Genomic DNA, 21838 nt, shown 5'->3' with positions numbered 1-21838 from the left:
CACAGCACCGTGGAATGGTGATACTCATGTCTGATCAAAAATGCTACAGATCAAGTATATTTACATATGAGTTTAGGGCATTAACTCACAGTCTAGTCAAGCATTTAAAACATGCAGGCATTTACTTTGAGTCTTATGATCTTGTCCTTTATTCATTAAGTAGATTTCTAGGTTTGTGTTGAATAGAGCTGAGGTCTCCACAATATAAATCTTGTTTTTTATACCTGTGATCACTATAGAAATTTGGCCATACATGTTCTAAAATCTCTCTTCCCTTGCCTGATAATTTGGAAGGTGAACTGAAAAACAGAATGAAAAATTAATCATAGCCAGGTGGAGACTAATCTTTCTGTACTTAAGTGATTTTTACTTCCAGTTTTCTTGACATGAAATCTTATCTGTCATTTAAGATTTCAGAATTAATGCCAGCAAGAAAGATATAGATAGGTACTACATGGGAAACATTGGAAGGACTTTGCATTCTTGAGCAGTGCTGTTTTGCCTTTAAAGAAAGTTTTTATGAGAGATCCATTGCCAGAGGCAGTCTTTGTCTTCCTTATGTTTGTTTCGATGTTTAAGATTAATTTTTTATTTCTTGTGCTCTGCTAACAAAATCATCAAATACCTAGAAAATCCAGACTGTCCTTCATAGGCATGATTCTCCACATTGGTGCAGCTAGCCATGAACTATCCTTTTCTTCTCCCTCTTTTTCCCAGATATCTCCCGGGGCCAATTCAGCACCTCTACCTGGCCATCCTAACAAGGTGATTTGTGAAAGGGTGAGACTTCAGAGCCTGTTCCCTCTCCTCCCAAGTGATCAGAACACTACCGTTCAAGAGGATGCTCACTTCAAAGCTTTCTTCCAGGTTCTTATATATTTACCCTTTGCCTTCGTAGGGCTGAAAGTCACAAGATACGTACTAGGTTGTCTCTAGGAAGGCTTGAACCAACATTCTTAGTATCTTCCTACTTCTCATTTTCTGTTGTTTGTGGAAATAAGTATTCTTCTTAGAGGACATCTTTAACTTACTCAGCCAGCTTTTCTGAAGAATGTTTGTCTTCTCTTGAGCTGCTGTTACTATTTGACCACTTAATATTCTTGTTTTTTAATCTTTTGGTCTTAATCATGTGTCCTAATAGGTCAAGTTCTGTAGGAAAGTAGAAGACATTACAGAATATGTGAAATTGTATAGAGAAAGAAAAATAGAAGCATGTAAGATGTTTTTTAAAGCCATCACTGCTTTGATAGTAATGCACACTACAGACTTCGATAGTAATGCACATTTCAGAGAGAAAATATGGTAACTTGCCTTCTGTGACTTTTGATATTTGTGGGTAAATGTGTTTAAAATTTCATTACATATGAAATGAAAACAAATTAAGGTATAAATGGATTTAAACTATCATTAAGTTATTAACAAGATTACTAGGATGTACTCACAGAAATCATTGACTACTGTATGTAAAACCCATTACTCTCCGAGATTCAGTAACAGAAGTCATCATTACCAGAAAGGAAACTAAGTTACAGAATTGCTTCTGGATACTAGGGTTGTGGGCCAAGACATGTAATTGTCCATGTTGAGGTAGTGAGAATTGCTAATCAAAGCTAGGACTTCTGGATAGAGCCAGCTTATTTTCTGTTCATGTGGGAGTGGTAGGTTGGGACTGGAGACTACTTCCGAAAGAGAGGTGTTTATGACACACTGGAGAGGTAGGATTTAGAAGCTGATGTAGGTAAGGAAAGGTGTATAGGTGACCTGGGGCTCTTGAGTCTTTTATCCTTGTTGACACTGTGTGTCAAGTTCTCTGCTTTGCATGTGTGGTCTCCTTTTGTTTTTAGCCATCGTAATAAAGTTCATCTGGATGGTTTTCTAGATGAAGAAATAGCCTCAGAGAATCTCATTGAGATGCCCAATTTACATACCTACTTATTGACAGAATAGAGACTCAAATCCAACTTCAGCTATTTCTTATCTCTATCATACCACCTTATGGGTATTTCTGTAAACACAGTTCACTGTATGTTAAAAGACATCGTTTATTGAATTGCGTGGCATATTGACTGCTGTTTTGAATACAGCATTAGCGGCAAGAACTTGATCTTTAGTAGTAACTAATGAGGAAATTGACTTCATACCTTCACTACTGCCACCAGTAAACAGTTATTTGACACTTTCTGTGTTCTCTGTACTTCCTCTGAGTCTTTAAGCATTAAGGTAACATTAACTCAAAGAATAGCTGCCAAATGCAGTAGATTAAAACCCGTGTTTTGAAAATAAAACCAAAAAGTTAGCCAGTTCCACTTGAGTGTTAGCAGAAAAGTGAAAGGTATTTTTTTTTTATTTATAGTCCTAATTTAACTTAAACTTTACTTTGGTCTAACTTAAAAATCAGGCCTTCAATGTACTTTGCTCCCACGAGAGACTAGAGATTTTCTTTGTCCAGTTATTACCCCTACCACTGTTCCACATAAAGTAAAGTAAATCCTTCTCACATCCCCTTTGAGATACTGTCAGGTACTTTCAACTAATTCTGACGCCAAAATTGAGTGTGATTTCCTAGTTCCGGTTATGGTTCTCATCATTATAAAACCTAGTAGCCATATGAAAAGGAGAACCTGTGCAGCCGTATCCTGTCCTCAAAGTCACTGCCTTAATGCATTGTTTGCTCGAAGCTTTGCTCCAAGTTGTTTCCCTCCCAACTCTTTCTACTTTTCCTTTCCCTTTTTACTCCATCCATTCCAAACAATCACCTTACCTTTTCCATTTTTTTCCCTAAAACACCCCCTCTACTTCATATTTTAGCTGAAACTATTCTCTTTTGTGAGGACTCATTTCTCCTATAGCCTTCTCTAGGAGTAAACAAAAGATTGGCTTTTCTTGCTTCAAGCGTGGAATTGGATATGTGACGAGTAAGTAGGATGGTCACAGAGGTGAAGGCAAGTGTTGACACTCTCCTGGATCCTTGGTTTTAACCATCAGTCTTTGAACAAAAAGTTCATCCTATTTTTGATCTTTTTTGTCCTTTATCTTCACTACTTAACCGAGTTTGTATCACTATCCTTGTTTATTACTTTACACTCTGCTCTTTTTTTGCTCATTTTTCTAGTCAAAATATTTCAAGTTTTGCGTGCTTTTTAATTTTTAAAATTATGAAATATTTCACATATGCATGTTGTAAAGTATGAAGATGTATGTATAATTTTTAAAAATCTACCATCCAGCTTAAGAAATCAACTATTACCAATATTTTGGAACATTTCTATAAAAAGGATGGTTTTGTTTTTCTTGCTTTGATTTTTTTTTTTTTTTACAAAAATGGTTTAAGAAGCACATTTACATGTCTATAAAAATAAGCCTATATTTAAAATTAGCATCAAGGTGTTTCTTGTAATTTTTTAAATTAAAATTAAGGCATAATTACAGTGGAATTCACCTTTTTTGCATACAGCTCTGTGAGTTTTGACAAAAGCATACAGATGTGGAACTGATACAATAAAGATACGATAGTTTCAGTACCACCCCCAAATTCCATCACATCTGTTTGCCATCAACCCCCTACAGTTTTAAAATTAGCAGTTTCATATAGCACAGGGAGCTTGACTCTGTGCTCTGTGGGGTGGGATGAGGCGGGGTGGGAGGAAGGTTCAAGAAGGAGGGGATATATGTATACATATAGCTGATTCACTTTGTTGTACAGCAGAAATTAACATAGTAAAGCAGTAATAACATAGTGACATAGTAAATCCAACAAAAGTAAAATGAGCAGTTACTGTACTACCAACCAATTCAGTGAGGGAGTGAAGATTGTATGCTTTTATTAAAAAGTCAGGTGCATTGTGGAGAACTTGCATTTCAGATGTGGCACAGCCCTTGATTTCAGAAATGTGTGTGTGTGTATGTGTGTGTATTTAACATATATATGTTATTTTTAATATCCTTTTCCATTATGATTTATCATAGGATAGTGAGTATAGTCCTTTGTGCTATATAGTAGGAGCTTGTTTATCCATTCTGTATATAAAAACTTACACCAGCTCACCCCAGCCTCCCATTTCATCCTCCAGCCCTCTCCCCCTTGGCAACCACAAGTCTGTTCTCTGTGCCCGTGGATCTATTTCTGTTTTGTAGATAGGTTCATTTGTGTCGTACTTTAGATTCCACGTATAAGTGGTATCATATGGTATTTGTCTTTCTCTGACTTTACTTATTATGGTAATCTCTAGTAGCACCCATGTTACTGCATATGGCATTATTATTATTAATCTGAGTAGTATTCCATTTTATTTAAATATTTTATATATATATATAAATAAATAAAATCTTCCTGATTCATTCATCTGTCAGTGGACATTTAAGTTGTTTCCATATCTTAGCTATTGTCTGCAGTGTTCCTATGAACATAGGGGTGAATGTATCATTTTGAATTAAGAATTTTGTCTGGATATATGCCTCAGAGTAGAGTTGCTGGATTGTATGGTAATTTTAGTTTTCTGAGGAAACTCAATACTGTTTTCTATAGTGGCTATACCAACTTAGAGTCCCACCAATACTGTAAGAGGTTCCCTTTTCTCCTCAGGTGTGCATTTTAATACAACTAGATAACAACTTTAATCTGTAAATTTACTGAAGTTAGGTGATTGAAATCTGTTGATTTATACAAATAAATACATTGTTTATGAAAGAGAAGACTAATTATTGTAAAAATGTCTATTCTCTTAACAAGTTCATAGACATAATAAAAATTTCAGCCAAAATAATAAAAGAAAATTTTTATTTTAGAACTTTACAGTTACCCTTAAATTCATAAGGAAAATTAACAAAGGAAACACAGGAACTTTTCCCAAAATTGTCATAAAGGGAAATATGCCATAATGATACTAAATCATATTGTACAAAAATAGTTCCATGTTATTGAGTTCCATGTTGTTTAAATACAGTGGCTGTTTTTCAGCCCTCATTCTACATGACCTCTTAATTAGGTTGGTGAAAAAGTATTTGAGGTTTCAGACCGTCAGTTTAAATCATTGTAACTAGGCTCAAACACATCTTTATTGATGAAAATAGAAATCATTACAATCAACAGATTTTTGCCAACAAAAAATGTTTGTTTATTCCCATAGCATAAAAATATGTGCCTTGGGATTCGACTGACTCTTGGAAAGCATTTTCTACTTCCTCCTGGTTGTGGGAGCATTTTCCCTGCAAAAAGATGTTGAGATGCTTGAAGAACGTGGCAGTCAGTTGACGAGAAGTCAGGTGAATATGGTGGATGAGGCAAAGCTTCGTAGTCCCAATTCATTCAACTTTTGAAGCATCACTTGTAAGATGTGCGATCAGATGTTGTCGTGGAGAAGAGTTGGGCCCGTTCTGTTGACCAGTGTTGGCTGCGGGCATTGCAGTTTTCAGTGCATCTCACTGATTTGCTGAGCATACTTCTCAAATGTAACAGTTTCACTAGGATTCAGAAAGATGTGGATCAGAGCAGCAGCAGACCACCAAACGTTGACCATGATCTTTTTTTGGTGCAAGTTTGGCTTTGGGAAGTGCTTTGGAGCTTCTTGGTCGTATAAAATCCACTTTCTGTCACACATCACAGTCTGATGAGAAATGATTTGTTGTTGTTGTGTAGAATAAGAGAAGACGACTCTTCAGAACGATATTTTTGATTTTTCAATCAGCTCATGAGGCACCACCCACTTACCAAGCCTTTTCACCTTTCCAGTTTGCTTCAAATTGCAAAACCTGTAGAATGGTTGATGTCGAGTTCTTTGGCAACTTCTCATGTAGTCGTAAGAGAATCAGCTTCAATGATCCTCTGAATTGGTCGTTGTCAACTTCCAACTTCCATTATGCTCATTATCGTCAAGGCTCTCATCTCCTTTGCAGAACAAGAACCACCACTGCACTGTATGTTCGTTAGCAGTTCCTGGGCCAAATGTGTTGATGTTGTGCATTGTCTCTGCTGCTTTGAGACCCATTTTGAACTTGAATAAGAGAATCGCTCCAATTTGCTTTTTGTCTAACATCATTTCCCTAGTCTGAAATAAATATAAACAGTAAGTTAAAAGTTATTAGCAAAATATTTAGAAATATACATTAAAAAGATGTATAACATAACCACATTTATTTAACAATGTGTCTCAATATCAGAAAAGTGCAACATTGTAAAACTGCAATTACTTTTGCATCAACCTAATAGTTGACTCCTTGAAACTCCATTCCACTGGCTTAAAGTAGCTCCTTTCATCAGCTACTCAACATCAAATGTTGGAGCTTCTTAGGGTTTAGCATTGGACCTCTTTTTCACTGTATAAATCATTGATATTTTGAGCAATTTTGTCACTGCCTGCAACTTCTTTGACATATCGGCTATCTGTATACCAGAAACTCCTGAATTAACATTTTTATTTGAGCTTCAGTTGTCTGCACAACTCCATGTGGATAATTCAGAGAGATCCCTTGATTTCAGGTTGTTCTTAATAGCTTTTCTGTTTTTGTTGGTTTCATATTTATGCTTCAGATTATTTTATTTATCCTTGTTTTTAGCTTCTATGGAAGTAAATACAGCATTTGAACACAGTACATGTACAGCATCAAGATAAATCAGTTTGTGAAGCAGTGGTGTTTTGTGTAATTAAAAATTAAGAAAAATCTAGGACTTAGGTTGTTAATAATTATTCAGAAGTTAGCCACACAGGCCTCCCTAAACTCAGGAAGCCACTGCTGGCCTAGTAGTTATGGCCAATGATGCAGTACTTTAATATTTTCACACAGTATTTTATCCTCTTCATTATGGTGGGACTGCATTAGTTATACCACTAGAGTCCCTTTGTAAGCACTCATTGCACTTACAGTCATTCTGTTCTTTGGCCTTTTATGAAAAAAAAAAAACACAAACCTGGGCCATATCAAAAGCAAAGTCCTGATTTTTTTTTTTTTTTTTAATGTCTGCTGCAGTAACTTTTGAAAACAGAACAGTGAAAGCCTCCCCCTCCCCCATATCTTTAAGTAAAATAACATTCCAGGAGGATGTACTTTTAGAGTGGTTATGAAATTGGATTTTGTTCTGAAACATGTTGAGCTGAGAACTATCAAAGCTGTACTACTTAGAAAATTATAAAGTCCTGTGTGAATTATGTCAGACAGGACTTTGTATACCTTGTGTAGTTCAAAGGCAGTATTTCACGGAATTGTCTGTGGTACATCTTCACTAATAGAAACATTTTACATAAATTTGAATATAGTTTAAGTCAAGGCTTGGGTTTGTGGAGAATTAAGTGAGAATATGTAGAGATCATTTTGTAAATTATATTGTGTGGTTCAAATATAAAGTTATTAATTTCCGGCTTTCCCCCTGCTTATTATTTACAAAAAGGCAATTGTCTTTGTGTTTATTCTTTATTAGTTGCTTTATGTAGAGTGAGTGTTTGAGTTTTCTAATTGCTTTCACGTCTCTTAGTTTTTTAAGGAACCTCCATACTATATACTCCATAGTGGCTGTATCAACTTACATTCCCACCCATGGTGCAAGAGGGTTCCCCTTTCTCCACAACCTCTTCAGCATTTATTGTTTATAGACTTTTAAATGATGGTTCTTGTCATGTCTTTTATTTTTAATTAATAGAATTCAGTGAGTGTTTTTTCTGCATGCTTGCATGCTAAGTCGCTTCAGTTTTGTCTGACTTTTTGTGACCCTGTGGACAGTAGTCCACCAGTCTCATCTGTCCATGGGATTCTCTAGGCAAGAATACTGGAATGGGTTGCCATGCCCCTTCTCCAGGGATCTTCCTACCCAGGGATCTAACCCGCATCTCTTGAGTCTTCAAGCATTGGCAGGTGGGTTCTTTACCACTAGCACCACATGTGGAATGAGAAATTTAGTCTTTGGTCCAAGATGTAAGGCAAATAGAGAAAGTCTGGAAGTTTAAAAGAGGGTTGGAAACTCATAAATCACGCTGTACTTACTTACTTGTGAGTCTGAGATGAATGGTGGTCCTGATTAAGGACCAGATGGAGAGAGGACCAGGTTTCTGGAGATTTTACCTCTTGATTCTAGTTGCCCCCTTGTTCCTTTGAGAAGGAAGTCCTCAGGGCTCACTAGTGGTTGCTGAAGTCAGAGGCACATTTCAATCACCATTTTAAATCTGGAACTTGGAACCTGGTTCTGCTTTGCTGAAGGTTTCCATTATCTTCCAAAACTTCCTGATTGAGATATATAAATATATATTTATATTTTATGTGTGTTTATATATGTACATATGGACATGTGTTTTTGTGTATTTTTTCCCCCATGGCATTCAGCATTTAACAATTTCTGATTTGCTTTTTTTTAAAACCCTGCAATACTTTCTTATGGGGTTTTTTCACTTCTAATAAGAATGTTTGGTTATGGAGATTTGGGGTTAGATAGATGTAATCCTTTACACATTTTATTAGATGCTAAATACTGAGTTAGAGTTTGAAAGAGTACTCAAATTGATAAGGAATATGAAACAACATTGCATGTAATAAACTCTTTAATCCCTGTCCCTAGATATCAATTTGTGGTTTCCTGTTACTTTGACTGAAAAAGTAAGGCTTATTGCCATAGTGAATGAGCTCACTTCCACGTTATTTCCTAGTCTTTGTCTCTTTCACACTGAGAACCTTTTACAACAGAAAGAGAAGGGATGGGAAATTTTCTCAGTCATTTCCATTCGTAAAAGTAATAGCTTTGTTGTAAAATAAGAATATGCTAACGCACAACTTGAACATCGCTGAAAATATGATAGCCTAAGTTTTTTAAGGTTATTTTTGTGAATCTGTAGTATTCTCCTCAGTATCAATAACCTCAGATAAGCAGATGACACCACCCTTAGGGCAGAAAGCAAAGAGGAACTAGAGAGCTTCTTGGTGGAGGTGAAAGAGGAGAGTGAAAAGGCTGGCTTAAAACTCAACATTCAAAAAACTAAGATAATGGCATCCAGTCCCATCGCTTCATGGTAAATACATAGGGAAACAATGAAAACAGTGAGAGACTTTGTTGTCATGAGCTCCAAAATCACCGTAGATGGTGACTGCAGCCATGAAATTAAAAGACGCTTTGCTCCTTGGAAGCAAAGCTATGACTAACCTCGACTGCTGATATGCTAACTAGACAGCATATCAAAAAGCAGAGGTATTACTTTGCCAACAAAGGTCCGTCTAGTCAAAGCTATGGTTTTTCCAGTAGTCACACATGGATGTGAGAGTTGGACTATAAAGAAAGCTGAGCGCTGAAGAATTGATGCTTTTGAACTGTGGTTTTGGAGAAGTTCCTTGGACTGCAAGGAGATCCAACCAGTCCATCCTAAAGGATATCAGTCCTGAATATTCATTGGAAGGACTGATGCTGAAGCTGAAACTCCAATACTTTGGCCACCTGATGGGAAGAGCTGACTCATTTGAAAAGACCCTGATGCTGGGAAAGATTGAAGGCGGGAGAAGGGAACCACAGAGGATGAGATGGTTGGATGGCATCACTGACGCAATGGACATGAGTTTGGGTGGACTCCGGGAGTTGGTGATGGGCAGGGAGGCCTGGTGTGCTGTAGTCCATGGGGTCGCAAAGAGTTGGACACGACTGAACAACTGAACTGAACTGTGGTGTTGAAGAAGGCTCTTGGGAGTCCCTTGGAGAACAAGGAGATCAAACCAGTCAATCCTAAAGGAAATCAATCCTGAATATTCATTGGAAGGACTGCTGGCGGAAGCTAAAACTCCAGTACTTTGGCCACATGATGCAAAGAGCCAACTTGTTAGAAAAACCCTGATGCTGGGAAAGATTGAAGGCAGGAGCAGAAGGGGATAACAGAAGATGAGATGTTAGATGGCATCACCGACTCAATGGACATGAATTTGAGCAAGTTCTGGGATATGGTGAAGGATAGGGAAGCCTGACACGCAACAGTCCATAGGTCACAAAGAGTCGAACACAACCAAACAACAACATTCTCCTCCATTTGGGCAGTGGATTTTTAGAATTCAGAGTTCCATGTCTTAGTTCACGCTAAGCTTTGAGGTACAGGCTATACATAGGAGGGATCAGATAGTAAAGAATCTGCCTGCAGTGCAGAAGACCCAGGTTCAATCCCTGGGTTGGGAAGATCCCCTTGAGAAGGGAATGGCCACCTACTCCAGTATTCTTGCCTGGAGAAGTCCATGGATAGAGGAGCCCAGGGGCTACAGTCCATGGGGTTGCAAAGAGTTGAATACAACTGAACAACTGAGACTTTCACCTTTTATACATATGAAAGCCAGTGATGATACATCACTAGTATTTTGTACCTTAAACAGTCAACGTTAATGAAGTCTGTTTTACGAAATTTGGCCATCACTTCTAACCTGTGCAGTTCATGTTTGAGTTTGTGAAGTCTTAGTTGCTCTGTCGTTTTGTTTTAATCAGAATATCTAAATTTCAACGGTTATTTTTCACTTTTTTTTAGGATTATCAAAACATAACTGATATTAAAATCAGGGGTTAAAACAAGTATATTTTTAATAGCACCATTAAGTATAGGGTTTCCCTGATAGCTCAGTTGGTAAAGAATCCACCTGCAACGCAGGAGACCCCGGTTCGATTCCTGGGTTGGGAAGATCCTCTGGAGAAGGTATAGGCTACCCACTCCAGTATTCTTGGGCTCCCTTGTGTCTCAGCTGGTAAAGAGTCTGCCTGCAATGCGGGAGACCTGGGTTCTATCCCTGAGTTGGGAAGATCCTCTGGAGAAGGGATAGGCTACCCACTCCAGTATTCTTGGGCTCCCTTGTGTCTCAGCTGGTAAAGAGTCTGCCTGCAATGCGGGAGACCTGGGTTCTATCCCTGAGTTGGGAAGATCCTCTGGAGAAGGGAAAGGCTACCGACCCAGTATTTGGCCTGGAGAATTCCATATAGGCCATGGGGTCGCAAAGAGTCGGACACGACTGAGCGACTTTCACTTAACTATAGGAAGAAATAAGGTTAGTGTGGTGAGGAAAATTACAAGAAACTTGTATATGGTTCTGAAAACTACTTCCTATTTTTGTTATAATGACAAATTTGAATTATAGTATTCCTTAATATAGATTGGACATGGCATGATTTTGTGAATACCTCAGCTAAATAATTTAGAATGATCCAAAGTAGTTTGCTTCATTCCTGTCAGTTTAATGAATTGTTTTATATGCTTTATATCTTAAAATCTAATGTTGTAGTATGTAGCCTCGTGTATTCTTTAGCTAATATTAACATGGTTTTTGTTCTAGCAGCAGGTGCCAATCAGAAGTGCTCTAGGGACTTCTCTGGTGATCCAGTGGTTAAACCCCTTCACCTCCAATGCAGGGGGTGTGGTTTTGATCCCTGGTCAGGGAACTAAGATCCCACATCCTCAGGGCACACAGTTCCCTGCCCCAAAGTGCTCTGATACCCAAATAGAATTTTCAGGAGTAGACTGGAGACAGAAGAGGCTCTTATTAGAACACACATGGCCCTCATCAGACTTTGTTAACTTACGATTTTGACAGTTTTGGTGAGACTCAATTGGAAGATTGAGTTGTGTGAGGAATCCTGGAGAGTTAATAATTCAATTAAGTTATCCATACCAATTTTGTAGCTAGTAAGCAAGAAAGCTTGAGACTGTTTCAACATTGACAGGTATAAGTTTTGAATTATCCATCACTCCCATGATCTACCTGAAATGTCTTTTCCCAAGATATCCTTTTATGATATTTTAGTTAAGAACTGATGAAATAAATCGATTGACTGTTTTTTAATGTTTTAAGTAAATCTTACTTTGTCCACTTTAAAGAGTAAATGTAATCACCTTAAACAATGGGAATAAGGAGGTAGACAAGTGTGATTTAGAATCAAATCACAGGCCTACTTAAATTATACCCTCTCTTAAATGGATCTCTCAGCTGCAAATTAATGCCTGAAAGAGTAACTAGTAACTGATGGGAAGGCATAGTAGAATTTCAGTTAAAATTGGAGTTTCATAGCGGTGGTCAGGTACCATTTGTTGTTGTTTAGTTACTAGGTTCTGTCCAACTCTTTTGCGACCCCATGGACTGTAGCTCACCAGGTTCCTCTGTCCATGAGATTTCCCAGGCAAGAATACTGGGGTGAGTTGCCATCTCCTTCTCCAGAGGATCTTCTAGACCCAGGGGATCTTCTCAACCCAGGAAACGAACCTGCATCTCCTGCATTGGCAGGTGGCTTCTTTACCACTGAGCCACCTGGGATGCTCAGTCAAGTACAATAGTGAGTGAAGTCTCTCAGTCGTGTCGGACTCTTTGCGACCCCGTGGACTGTAGCCCACCAGGCTCCTCCATCCATGGGATTCTCCAGGCAAGAATACTGGAGTGGGTTGCCATTTCCTTCCAAATTGTTTATTACCCTATCATGTATGTATGTTGTTACCTGATTAGTTTCATGATGAATTCAAATAAAGAGTTAATTTTTCATTTGATCTTTCTTTCCTACCCCACCCCTCACATCTTTTAAACGGATATTTAATTCAAGTTAATAGTGTATCTTTTCCCCCCTTTACACTTGGAGGTAAACTACTTAAACATCTATGCATGTAAATAGTAATGCAAAAATCCTTTAAAACTCTTATTCTGTTGATTGATTTTGTTGCATTGGCAGAGTGAAGATAGTCCAAGTCCCAAGAGACAGCGCCTCTCTCATTCAGTCTTCGATTATACATCAGCATCACCAGCTCCCTCACCACCAATGCGACCATGGGAGATGACATCAAATAGGCAGCCCCCTTCAGTTCGACCAAGCCAACATCACTTCTCAGGGGAACGATGCAACACACCTGCACGCAACAGAAGAAGGTTAGTTGGTTCTATTGCTTATTAAATTTTTGGTCATTGGTAGAGTATTTTTAAACATCCAAAAGCATTTTTTCTGTAAGCATTTTATAAATATATCAACACCTTTTGTCTCTGTACACTCACACACAAACAACATTACAAGTTGTTTGGACTACCAAACAATATCATGAGAATTCATTTAGCTTGGGATTGACAGATGTAGAAATTGTATAATAAGAGGCTAAAGTGATTTACTTAAAATCAATCCATACCTTTATATATGAATTCAGCTACCTCAAGGTTTAAGACTTTTTGTGGGCTGACCTTCAATCCATATTACCGAAAAATGCATTTTATAATTTACAACGGTACTCCAAAATCCCTGTAGATGATGACTGCAGCCATGAAATTAAAAGATGCTTGCTCCTTGCAAGAAAAGCTATGACAAACCTAGACAGTGTATTAAAAAGCAGAGACATCATTATTTTGCCAACAAGTCTGTATAGTCAAAGTTATGGTTTTTCCAGTAGTCATGTATGGATGTGAGAGTTGGACCATAAAGAAGGCTGAGCACCAAAGAATTGATGCTTTTGAACTGTGGTGCTGGAGAATACTAAGGAGAGGCCCTTGGACAACAAGGAGATCAAACCAGTCAATCCTAAAGGAGAAGAGTCCTGAATATTCATTGGAAGGACTGATGCTGAAGCTGAAGCTCTGATACTTTGACCACATGATGCAAAGAGCCAACTCATTGGAAAAGACGCTGATGCTGGGAAAGATTGAGCAGGAGAAGGGGACAACAGAGAATAAGATGGTTGGATGCTATCACAGACTCAATGGACAACAGTTTGAGCAAGTTCCAGATGTTGAAGGATAGGGAAGCCTGGTGTGCTGCAGTCCATGGGGTTGCAAAAAGTCAGACACGACTTGAGCAACTGAACAGCAACAACAGTGGAAATATGGAAGTCTTAGAAATGATCAGTCTCTTCTTCACTCCATTATTATCCATTCCATTCTTACAAATGAATAACCTCTCTCCACAAATATTCCTTCTGTATTCTCTAAGGCAGCTGTAGTTTCATTAAGTTTCTTTTCAAATTGAGGACCCTGTGATATGAGGAGTGACTGAAGTTTAGTTCAGCTTTCAGTCTTCTCTTCTATGTGGGACTTGGCTCTTGTTTTTTCTTCTCCAGGGAATATGTTTCCTGAGCTGCTTCCTGTTTAGTAGTGGCCTGAGGTCATACCTTTCCTCTTCCAAGGAAATAGAACATCCTTGAAGTGAGACAACTGTTTATCTTTCCAGGATGTTGATAATCTAAGAAGTACTGATGATCTCGAAGTAGTAAGGTGTTAACGAACTGAATATGTTTCCTGAGTATCTATAGGCTGATGCCTTAACCCACAGTGTGGATGAATTTGGAGATGGGGCCTCTAAGGAAGTAATTAAGGCTAAATGAAATCATCAGGACAGGTCCCTGATCCAAGAGGATTAGTGTCCTTACAAGACTCCAGGGAGAGAGCTTTCACCAGAAATCGAGCATGCTGGCACCTTGATCTTGGACATTAAGTCTCTCGAACTTGAGAAAATAAATTTCTATTGTTTAAGCCAGTCTGTGATATGTTGTTAGGGCAGCCTTAGGGCACTTAATTTTGGCTCAGATGGTAAAGAATAAGCCTGTAATGTAGGAGACCGGGGTTTGATCCCTGAATTGTGAAGATCTCTTAGAGTAGAGAATAGCTACCCGTTTCAGTATTCTTGCTTGGAGAATTCCATGGACAGAGGAGTCTGATGGGCTATAGTCAATGGGGTTGAAAGAGTCGGACACAACTGAGTGACTAACAGACAGGTAACTTAATACTGAAGGGATGTTAAAACCCATCATTCGTTGTTCCAAATCAGACAAGATAAACCTGTTCCTGAGGTATATTCTGTTGAGACCATTAAACTTTCACATTATCTGGTGCATTATTACCCAATTATATGGGAATGTTTAAGTAAAATAATGTTATGCCAACCAGGTAAAATATTTCATAGCTGTTAAATATAACTACATAAGGAAATAACGTCTGAGTACCTGCTGTGATATTTCCTATTGTTTTATGGTGAACTATGCCATACATTCAGGAGAACTTGTAAAACAAGTGTACATTTAAAAAGGATAACACACAAGTGTGCCCTACATTTAGGTTAAAATATAACATCAAAATCCTTTCCTGTGATTTGTTCAACCCTTTCCTGTGATTTGTTCTAACTCCCTTGGTACATGTTTTTAATACCTGTAAATACATTCTAAAAACACAATTTTGCACTTTGTTTAATTCACGTAAGTGTATTTTTTGTTTATTAAGCAGTCTTTTTTAATGTGGGTAGCAGTAGTTCATTTATTGTGATATAATCTTCCATTGAATTAATGTACCGTAATTTATGTACCACCTACTGTTGGATAATAGTTATGCCCAGTTTGGGTAATAAAAAGAGTTCTATTAGGACCCTTTGTGTAGACAACTCCTAGTGTGCATGTGCAAGCATTTCATTAAGATAAAAGCCTAGGAGTACAACTGTAGGTCATAAAATGTGTTCTGGACCAGAAAGGGCATGACAGTGTCTGTTGCTGGATGGCAGAAACTAGTTTTCAGGTTGAAAAGAAGCATCAATCTCCCTGTTCGTCAAACACAAAGGAGAGATAGGGAGCACTTACCTAGAAAACAAGCTACAAATTTGTTATCCCCAGCATTGTGTGTTATTTGTTACTTCCTTCTCACTTTAGTACTATACTTACGCTGCTGCTGCTAAGTTGCATCAGTCGTGTCTGACTCTGTATGACCCCATAGCTGGCAGCCCACCAGGCTCCTCCGTCCCTGGGGTTCTCCAGGCAAGAACACTGGAGTGGGTTACCATTTCCTTCTCCAATATATGCATGCATGCTAAGTCGCTTCAGTCGTGTCCGACTCTGTGCAACCCTCTGGACAGCAGGCCACCAGGCTCCTCCGTCCATAGGATTCTCCAGGCAAGAATATTGGAGTGGGTTGCCCTTTCCGTCTCCTTAGTACTTACAGGCTAGCTATAAGTTTAACTGCCAGTTTTTCTGCCAGAAGTAGGGTTTATAAGCAGATGCAGTATTCAGCAACAATCTGATACAATTTCAGATACAAAGATGAGCACACTGGGAAGTTACCAAACATTTGAAGAAAGCCAACAAAGTGAAAGAAAGTCTCTGAAACTCAAAGAAAGAACTTGAAGTAACAGTTAATAAAATAACTAATAAAACAGTTAAGAAACAAGAATAATTTTCGAAAAAGTGTAACATGAGAGAAGTACAAGAGATTGTATCCCTAAAAATCAACTGGAAATCTTAGTTGGTAAAATTAATGAACAGGCAGAAAAAGCATCTTGGTCCCTGGAAGATCAAATAAAGAGCTTTCCCAGAATGTAATGTGAAAAGGGAAAAATGGAAAGTGTGGGAAAGAAATTTAAATATATCGACAGTCATCAGTTCTAAATACATCTAATCATATTTCCAGATGGAAACAATAGAAGGGAACAGTTTTTATAGAAATAGTATAAAAATCATTTTCAAGAATTAAAGAATGGGTGTTGAGCAAGATCTTGGTGAAATTCAAGAATGTGCATAAACATTCAGAGAGAAAGAAAGTTGAGCAATAAGAGATCTTCCCTGAATCTTACACCTTGATCAAGAGGGATTTATCCCAGGGTTGCAAGGATTTTTCAATATTTGCAATTTAGTCTGATATACTACATTAGCAAATGGAAGAATAAAAACCATATAATCACCTCAGTAGATATAGAGACAGCTTTTGATAAAATTTGACACCATTTATGATTTTAAAACTTTTCAGAAGGTAGGCATAGAGGGAACATACCTCAACATAATAAAGGTCATATGTGACAAATCCACAGCTAATGTCATACTCAACAATGAAAAGCCAAAAGCCTTCCCTCCAAGATCAGGCATAAGACAAAAATGTCCACTCTTGCCACTTTTATTTAGTATGATTTTGGACATCCTACCCAAAGCAGTTAGATGGAAAAAAGAAATGAAAATCTAAATTGGAAAGGAAGAAATAAAACTTATCACTGTTTGCAGGTGATATAATACTATACATAGAAAATCCTAAAGATGCCACCAGAAAACTGCTACAGCTCATCAATGAATTCAGTAAACTTGCAGGATACAGAATTAATATACTGAAATCTGTTGCATTTCTACACATGAGCAACAAACTATCAGAAAGAGAAATTAAGGAAATAATCTAACTTACCATTGCATCAAAAACAATAAAATATCTAAGAATGAACCTACCTAAGGAGGTAGAAAACCTTATAGAAAGGTAGCAAGAGAGACCACATTCACATAAATTTTATAACAGTATACAGTTGACCTTTGAACAATACAGATTTGAACTGCATGGATCCATTTATACGTGGATTTTTAAAAATAAACACTATGCTGCTGCTGCTGCTAAGTCGCTTCAGTTGTGTCTGACTCTGTGTGACGGCAGGCCACTAGGCCCCTCCGTCCATGGGATTTTCCAGGCAAGAGTACTGGAGTGGGTTGCCATTGCCTTCTCCACAGATTCAGTGCAATCTCTATCGAAATACCAATGACATTTTTCATAGAACTAGAACAAATAATTTTAAAATTTCTATGCAAACACAAAATACCTAAATAGCCAAAAAAAATCTTGAGAAGAAACAACAGAGCTGGAAGAATCAATTGCTCCCTAACTTTCAGACTATATTGCAAAGCTATAAGCATCAAAAAAGCATGGTACTGGCATAAAAAGAGAAACATAGATAACTGGAACAGGATAGAAAACCCAGAAATAAACCCACCTACAATGTTCAATCTATGACAAAGACAAGAATATACAGTGGAGGAAAAAGCCTCTTCAGTGATATTGAAAAAATTGGACAGGTACATGGGAAAAAATGAAATTAGAACATTCCCAAACACCATATAAAGAAATAAACTCAATATGGATTAAAGACTTAAAAGTAAGACCAGATAACTATAAAACTCCTAGAGGAAAACATGGCAAACTCTTTGACATAAATTGCAACAGTACTTTTTTGGACCTGGTTGCTAAAGCAAAGAAAATAAAAGCAAAAATAAGCAATCGAGACTTGCTGCTGCTGCTAAGTCGCTTCAGTCATGTCCGACTCTGTGCGACGCCATAGACAGCAGCCCACCAGGCTCCCCTGTCCCTGGGATTCTCCAGGCAAGAACACTGGAGTGGGGTGCCATTTCCTTCTCCAATGCATGAAAGTGAAAAGTGAAAGTGAAGTCGCTCAGTCATGTCCGACTCTTCGCAACCCCATGGACTGCAGCCCACCAGGCTCCTCCGTCCATGGGATTTTCCAGGCAAGAGTACTGGAGTGGGTTGCCATTTCCTTCTCCAATGCAGGAAAGTGAAAAGTGAAAGTGAAGTCGCTCAGTCGTGTCCGACTCTTCGCAACCCCATGGATTGGAGCCTACCAGGCTCCTCCATCCATGGGATTTTCCAGGCAAGAGTACTGGAGTGGGGTGCCATTGCCTTCTCCGAATTGAGACTTAATCGAACTTTAAAAGTTTTTGCACAGCAGAGGAAATCATCCACAAAATGAAAAGACAACATACTGAATGGGAAAAGGTATATGCAAATAATAGAACTGATAAGGAGTTAACTGTCATACATATATATGTAAACAGCTCATAACAGAAAAACAATTTGATTTTAAAAATAGGCAGAAGACCTGAATAGACGTTTTTCCAGAGAGGAAATGTGATGGCCAACAGGCACCTGGAAAGATACTCAGTGTCACTAATCATCAGGTTAATGCAAATTAAAACCACAGTGAGATATCACCTCACCCCTGTTAGAACAGCTATTATCAAAAAGAACATGAAAAGTAAATGTGAGCAAGGCTGTGGAAGAAAGAGAACACTTGCACACTGTTGTTGGGAATGTAAATTTGTGCACCCACTGTGGAAAATAGTATAGATGTTTCTCAACGAAACTAAAAATAGAACTACCATATGATCCACTAGTTCCACTCCTGGGTACATATTTTTAAAAAAGAAAAATAATTCAGAAAGATATGCACCTTGATGTTCATAGTAGCACTGTTTACAATTGCCGAGGTATGGAAACAGCCTAAGTGTCTAACAACAGATGATGGATAAAGAATACGTAGTAGAATACTACTCAGCCATAAAAAGACTGAAGTTCTACCATTTGCAGCAGAATGGATGGACTTGGCATTATGCTAAGTGAAATAAGTCAAGAGAAAGACAAATACTGTATGGTATCACTTATATGTGAAATCTAAAAAGTACAACAAACTAGTGAGTATAGCAAAAATAGACTCACAGATAAAACAAGCTAATGGTTAACCAATAGGGAGAGGGGAAAAAAAGTGAAGAATGCAGGAATTCCAGTGCAGGAGTAGGGGATTAAGAGGTACAAACTATTCAGTATAAAATAAGCTACAAGAATATATTGTACAACATGGGCAACATAGCCAATATTTTATAATGATTGTGAAGGGAATGTAGCCTTTTAAAATTGTGAGTCACTATGTTGTATATTTCTAACATATAATATTGTAGGGCAACTATACTTCTGATTAAAACAGAAAACCTTTTTGAAAGAATTATTAAAACTATTCTATCTAGGAAGTAGAAGAATAAATGCAGAAAGGACGATTTAATATGATTTGGTTTGCTAAGTCTGAATAAAAGTCTCTTTAAAAAAAGATTGAAATTAAAAAAAAAAAAATCTGAACATAAAATAGGGACAGAGCAGAGAGAAGTAAAAATGTGCAATCCAGATATTTTTTTAAAAATGTAAGTATGTATTTAAAAATATAAGTGTAGTCACTGGAAGAATAAAACTGGTGTATATAGCTTCCACACAATGAAACAGATAAACAGCATGTAGTCTAGAAAACTCAATCCAGCAAGGGTACGTAAGTGAGCCAGGAGGGAATAGCCTTGTGCTGTTTACAAATGATATGTCTAAAACAAAGTGATAAAGTAGTATCTATCACTGATACAAAAGTCAACTGAGAAATATTTGTTCATCTTTTATCACTGTTTCTTATTTCTAGATTTTCAAATAATTATGGTTTCTAAATGTTCTACCACAAAGTCATATACATAACGTTTAATAAGAGGAAATTCAGGAAAGATAGGGACCAAAATTGTCGAGGAATTTACATTTCAGCACGAGGACTTGTGTCTTAATTTGTGTGAGTTTTGAGTTTCTGAAATTATGTTTGAGTAGGGAAGTAAGAGCAAGAAGCAACAATGGAATCAAATAATAAAAGGGGCCCTTAAAGTTTTTGAATAGAATGAGAGTTTTTCGGGAGATGATCTGGGCATGTGTTTTGATTTTAAAGTGCACATTTTTTCACATCATAATATCTATATTGATGGTATGAAGTGAAGTGTTAGTCGCTCAGTCGTGTCCGACTCTTTTCAACCCCATGGATGGTGGCCTGCCAGGCTCCTCTGTCCGTGGAATTCTCCAGGCAAGAATACTGGAGTGGGTTGCCATTCCCTTCTCCAGGGGATCTTCTTGACTCAAGGACTGAACCCGTCTCCCACATTGCAGGGAAATTCTTTACCACCTGAGCCACCAGGGAAGCCTGTAGCATAGTCTAATTGGCAGCTTTCTCCTTTTTAGTGATATATTAAACGGTCCTTTAAAATAGTTGTACAGATACAGGTATGTACATATACATAGATAAATTTTCTTGTTCTTTTCTCTTAGGCTAGAAACTGTGTAGCAGTCAGCACACTTAGCTTTTAAATACCATTCTACAGTTTAAGGAACCAGGACTCTTTGGAGTCTCTTTTGGAGAACTGGTTAATTCCAGAGTCGGTGTAGGGAAAATACTAGATGAGCCTAGGGCATATTGTGGTCCATATATTAAGGAAGTGCTCAAAATGATAAAGACAACAGGAGAAGGTCACAGGAGCCAAAATGCTCCCATTGAACAGAGTTAAAATAATTTGAACAACAAAATAAAATGACTGTGGATTATCACCTAAAGAATAAAATAAATATCCATTAGCCCCTACTCATATATAACTAAGTGAGAGAGAAGGAGCAACTCTTCTTTATAGAATTGCAGTTGATATATATGGAAGAAATGAAGGGAGTAGAAAATCACCATTAGAATATCAGAATAGAGTGATTGCTGAAGATCCATTCATGCAATCTAAAGTTATTGGCAGACTTTTAGCAAAAGCAGAATATTTGCATGATTCAGAGTATCTCCCCAAGAAAATAAAATCTATCACTGCTTCCATTTTCCCCTTCTGTTTGTTTGCCATGAAGTGATGGGACTGAATGCAATGATCTTAGTTTTTTTATTGTTGAGTTTCAAGCCAGCCATTTCACTCTCCTCTTTTACCTTCATCAAGAGGCTTTTCAGTTCCTTTTCACTTTTTGCTATTAGAGTGGTATCATCTGCATATCTAAGGTTGTTGATATTTCTTCTGGCAACCAACTCCAGTATTCTTTCCTGGAGAACCCCATGGACAGTAAGAAAATAGGGTCTTGGCAGAAACCTGTTTAGCCAAGTGATTGGTAATACATACGTAAGCATGAGTGATGCGTATCAGTGTCGTGGGGCCCTTTATACAGTGCACTGAAAAGGGCCTATCAACCCTGTGATATCCTTTCCAGTAATACGTAATGCCATGCAAGTCATGAAAAAACATCAGACAAACCTGGGTTAAAAGGACATTCTGCAGAGTATGTCTTCAGAGCTATCAAGGTCATGGAAGACTGAGCTTTCATGGATTGGAGAAGACTAAAGAAGCATGACCACTCTGCAATAATGGGATCCTGTATTGGATTCTGAAACAGTGAGGGAACATTGTTAGAAAAACTGGGTGAAATCTAAATACATTCTGTTATTTAATTAATAGTATGATACCAAGGTTCATTTCTTAATTTTGATAATTTTTTTTTCTAATGGAAGATATTAACATGAGGGAAAGCTGGG

At 37.7% G+C, this 21838-nt stretch overlaps 1 protein-coding gene across 22 annotated transcripts in view; it reads left to right on the top strand.

The window, feature by feature from the left end:
* RNF38 (ring finger protein 38) overlaps positions 1-21838 on the top strand; it is a 121311-nt gene that overhangs the window by 74259 nt on the left and 25214 nt on the right. For 10 of the 22 annotated variants that reach the window (XM_061425655.1, XM_061425656.1, XM_061425652.1 and 7 more), the window contains 2 exons: positions 718-867; positions 12647-12840. In XM_061425655.1, coding sequence (XP_061281639.1) covers positions 718-867; positions 12647-12840 — 344 coding nt within the window. Of the gene's footprint in view, positions 1-717; positions 868-5161; positions 5263-12646; positions 12841-21838 lie in introns of those variants that run through there. The other 12 variants (XM_061425654.1, XM_061425670.1, XM_061425666.1 and 9 more) reach the window with 4 other exon arrangements.

The sequence above is a fragment of the Bos javanicus genome, chromosome 8, assembly GCF_032452875.1.
Source record: "Bos javanicus breed banteng chromosome 8, ARS-OSU_banteng_1.0, whole genome shotgun sequence".
Lineage (NCBI taxonomy): Eukaryota > Metazoa > Chordata > Mammalia > Artiodactyla > Bovidae > Bos > Bos javanicus.
The sequence above is the reverse complement of the archived record's forward strand: the minus strand, read 5'-3'. Positions and strand labels throughout refer to the sequence as shown.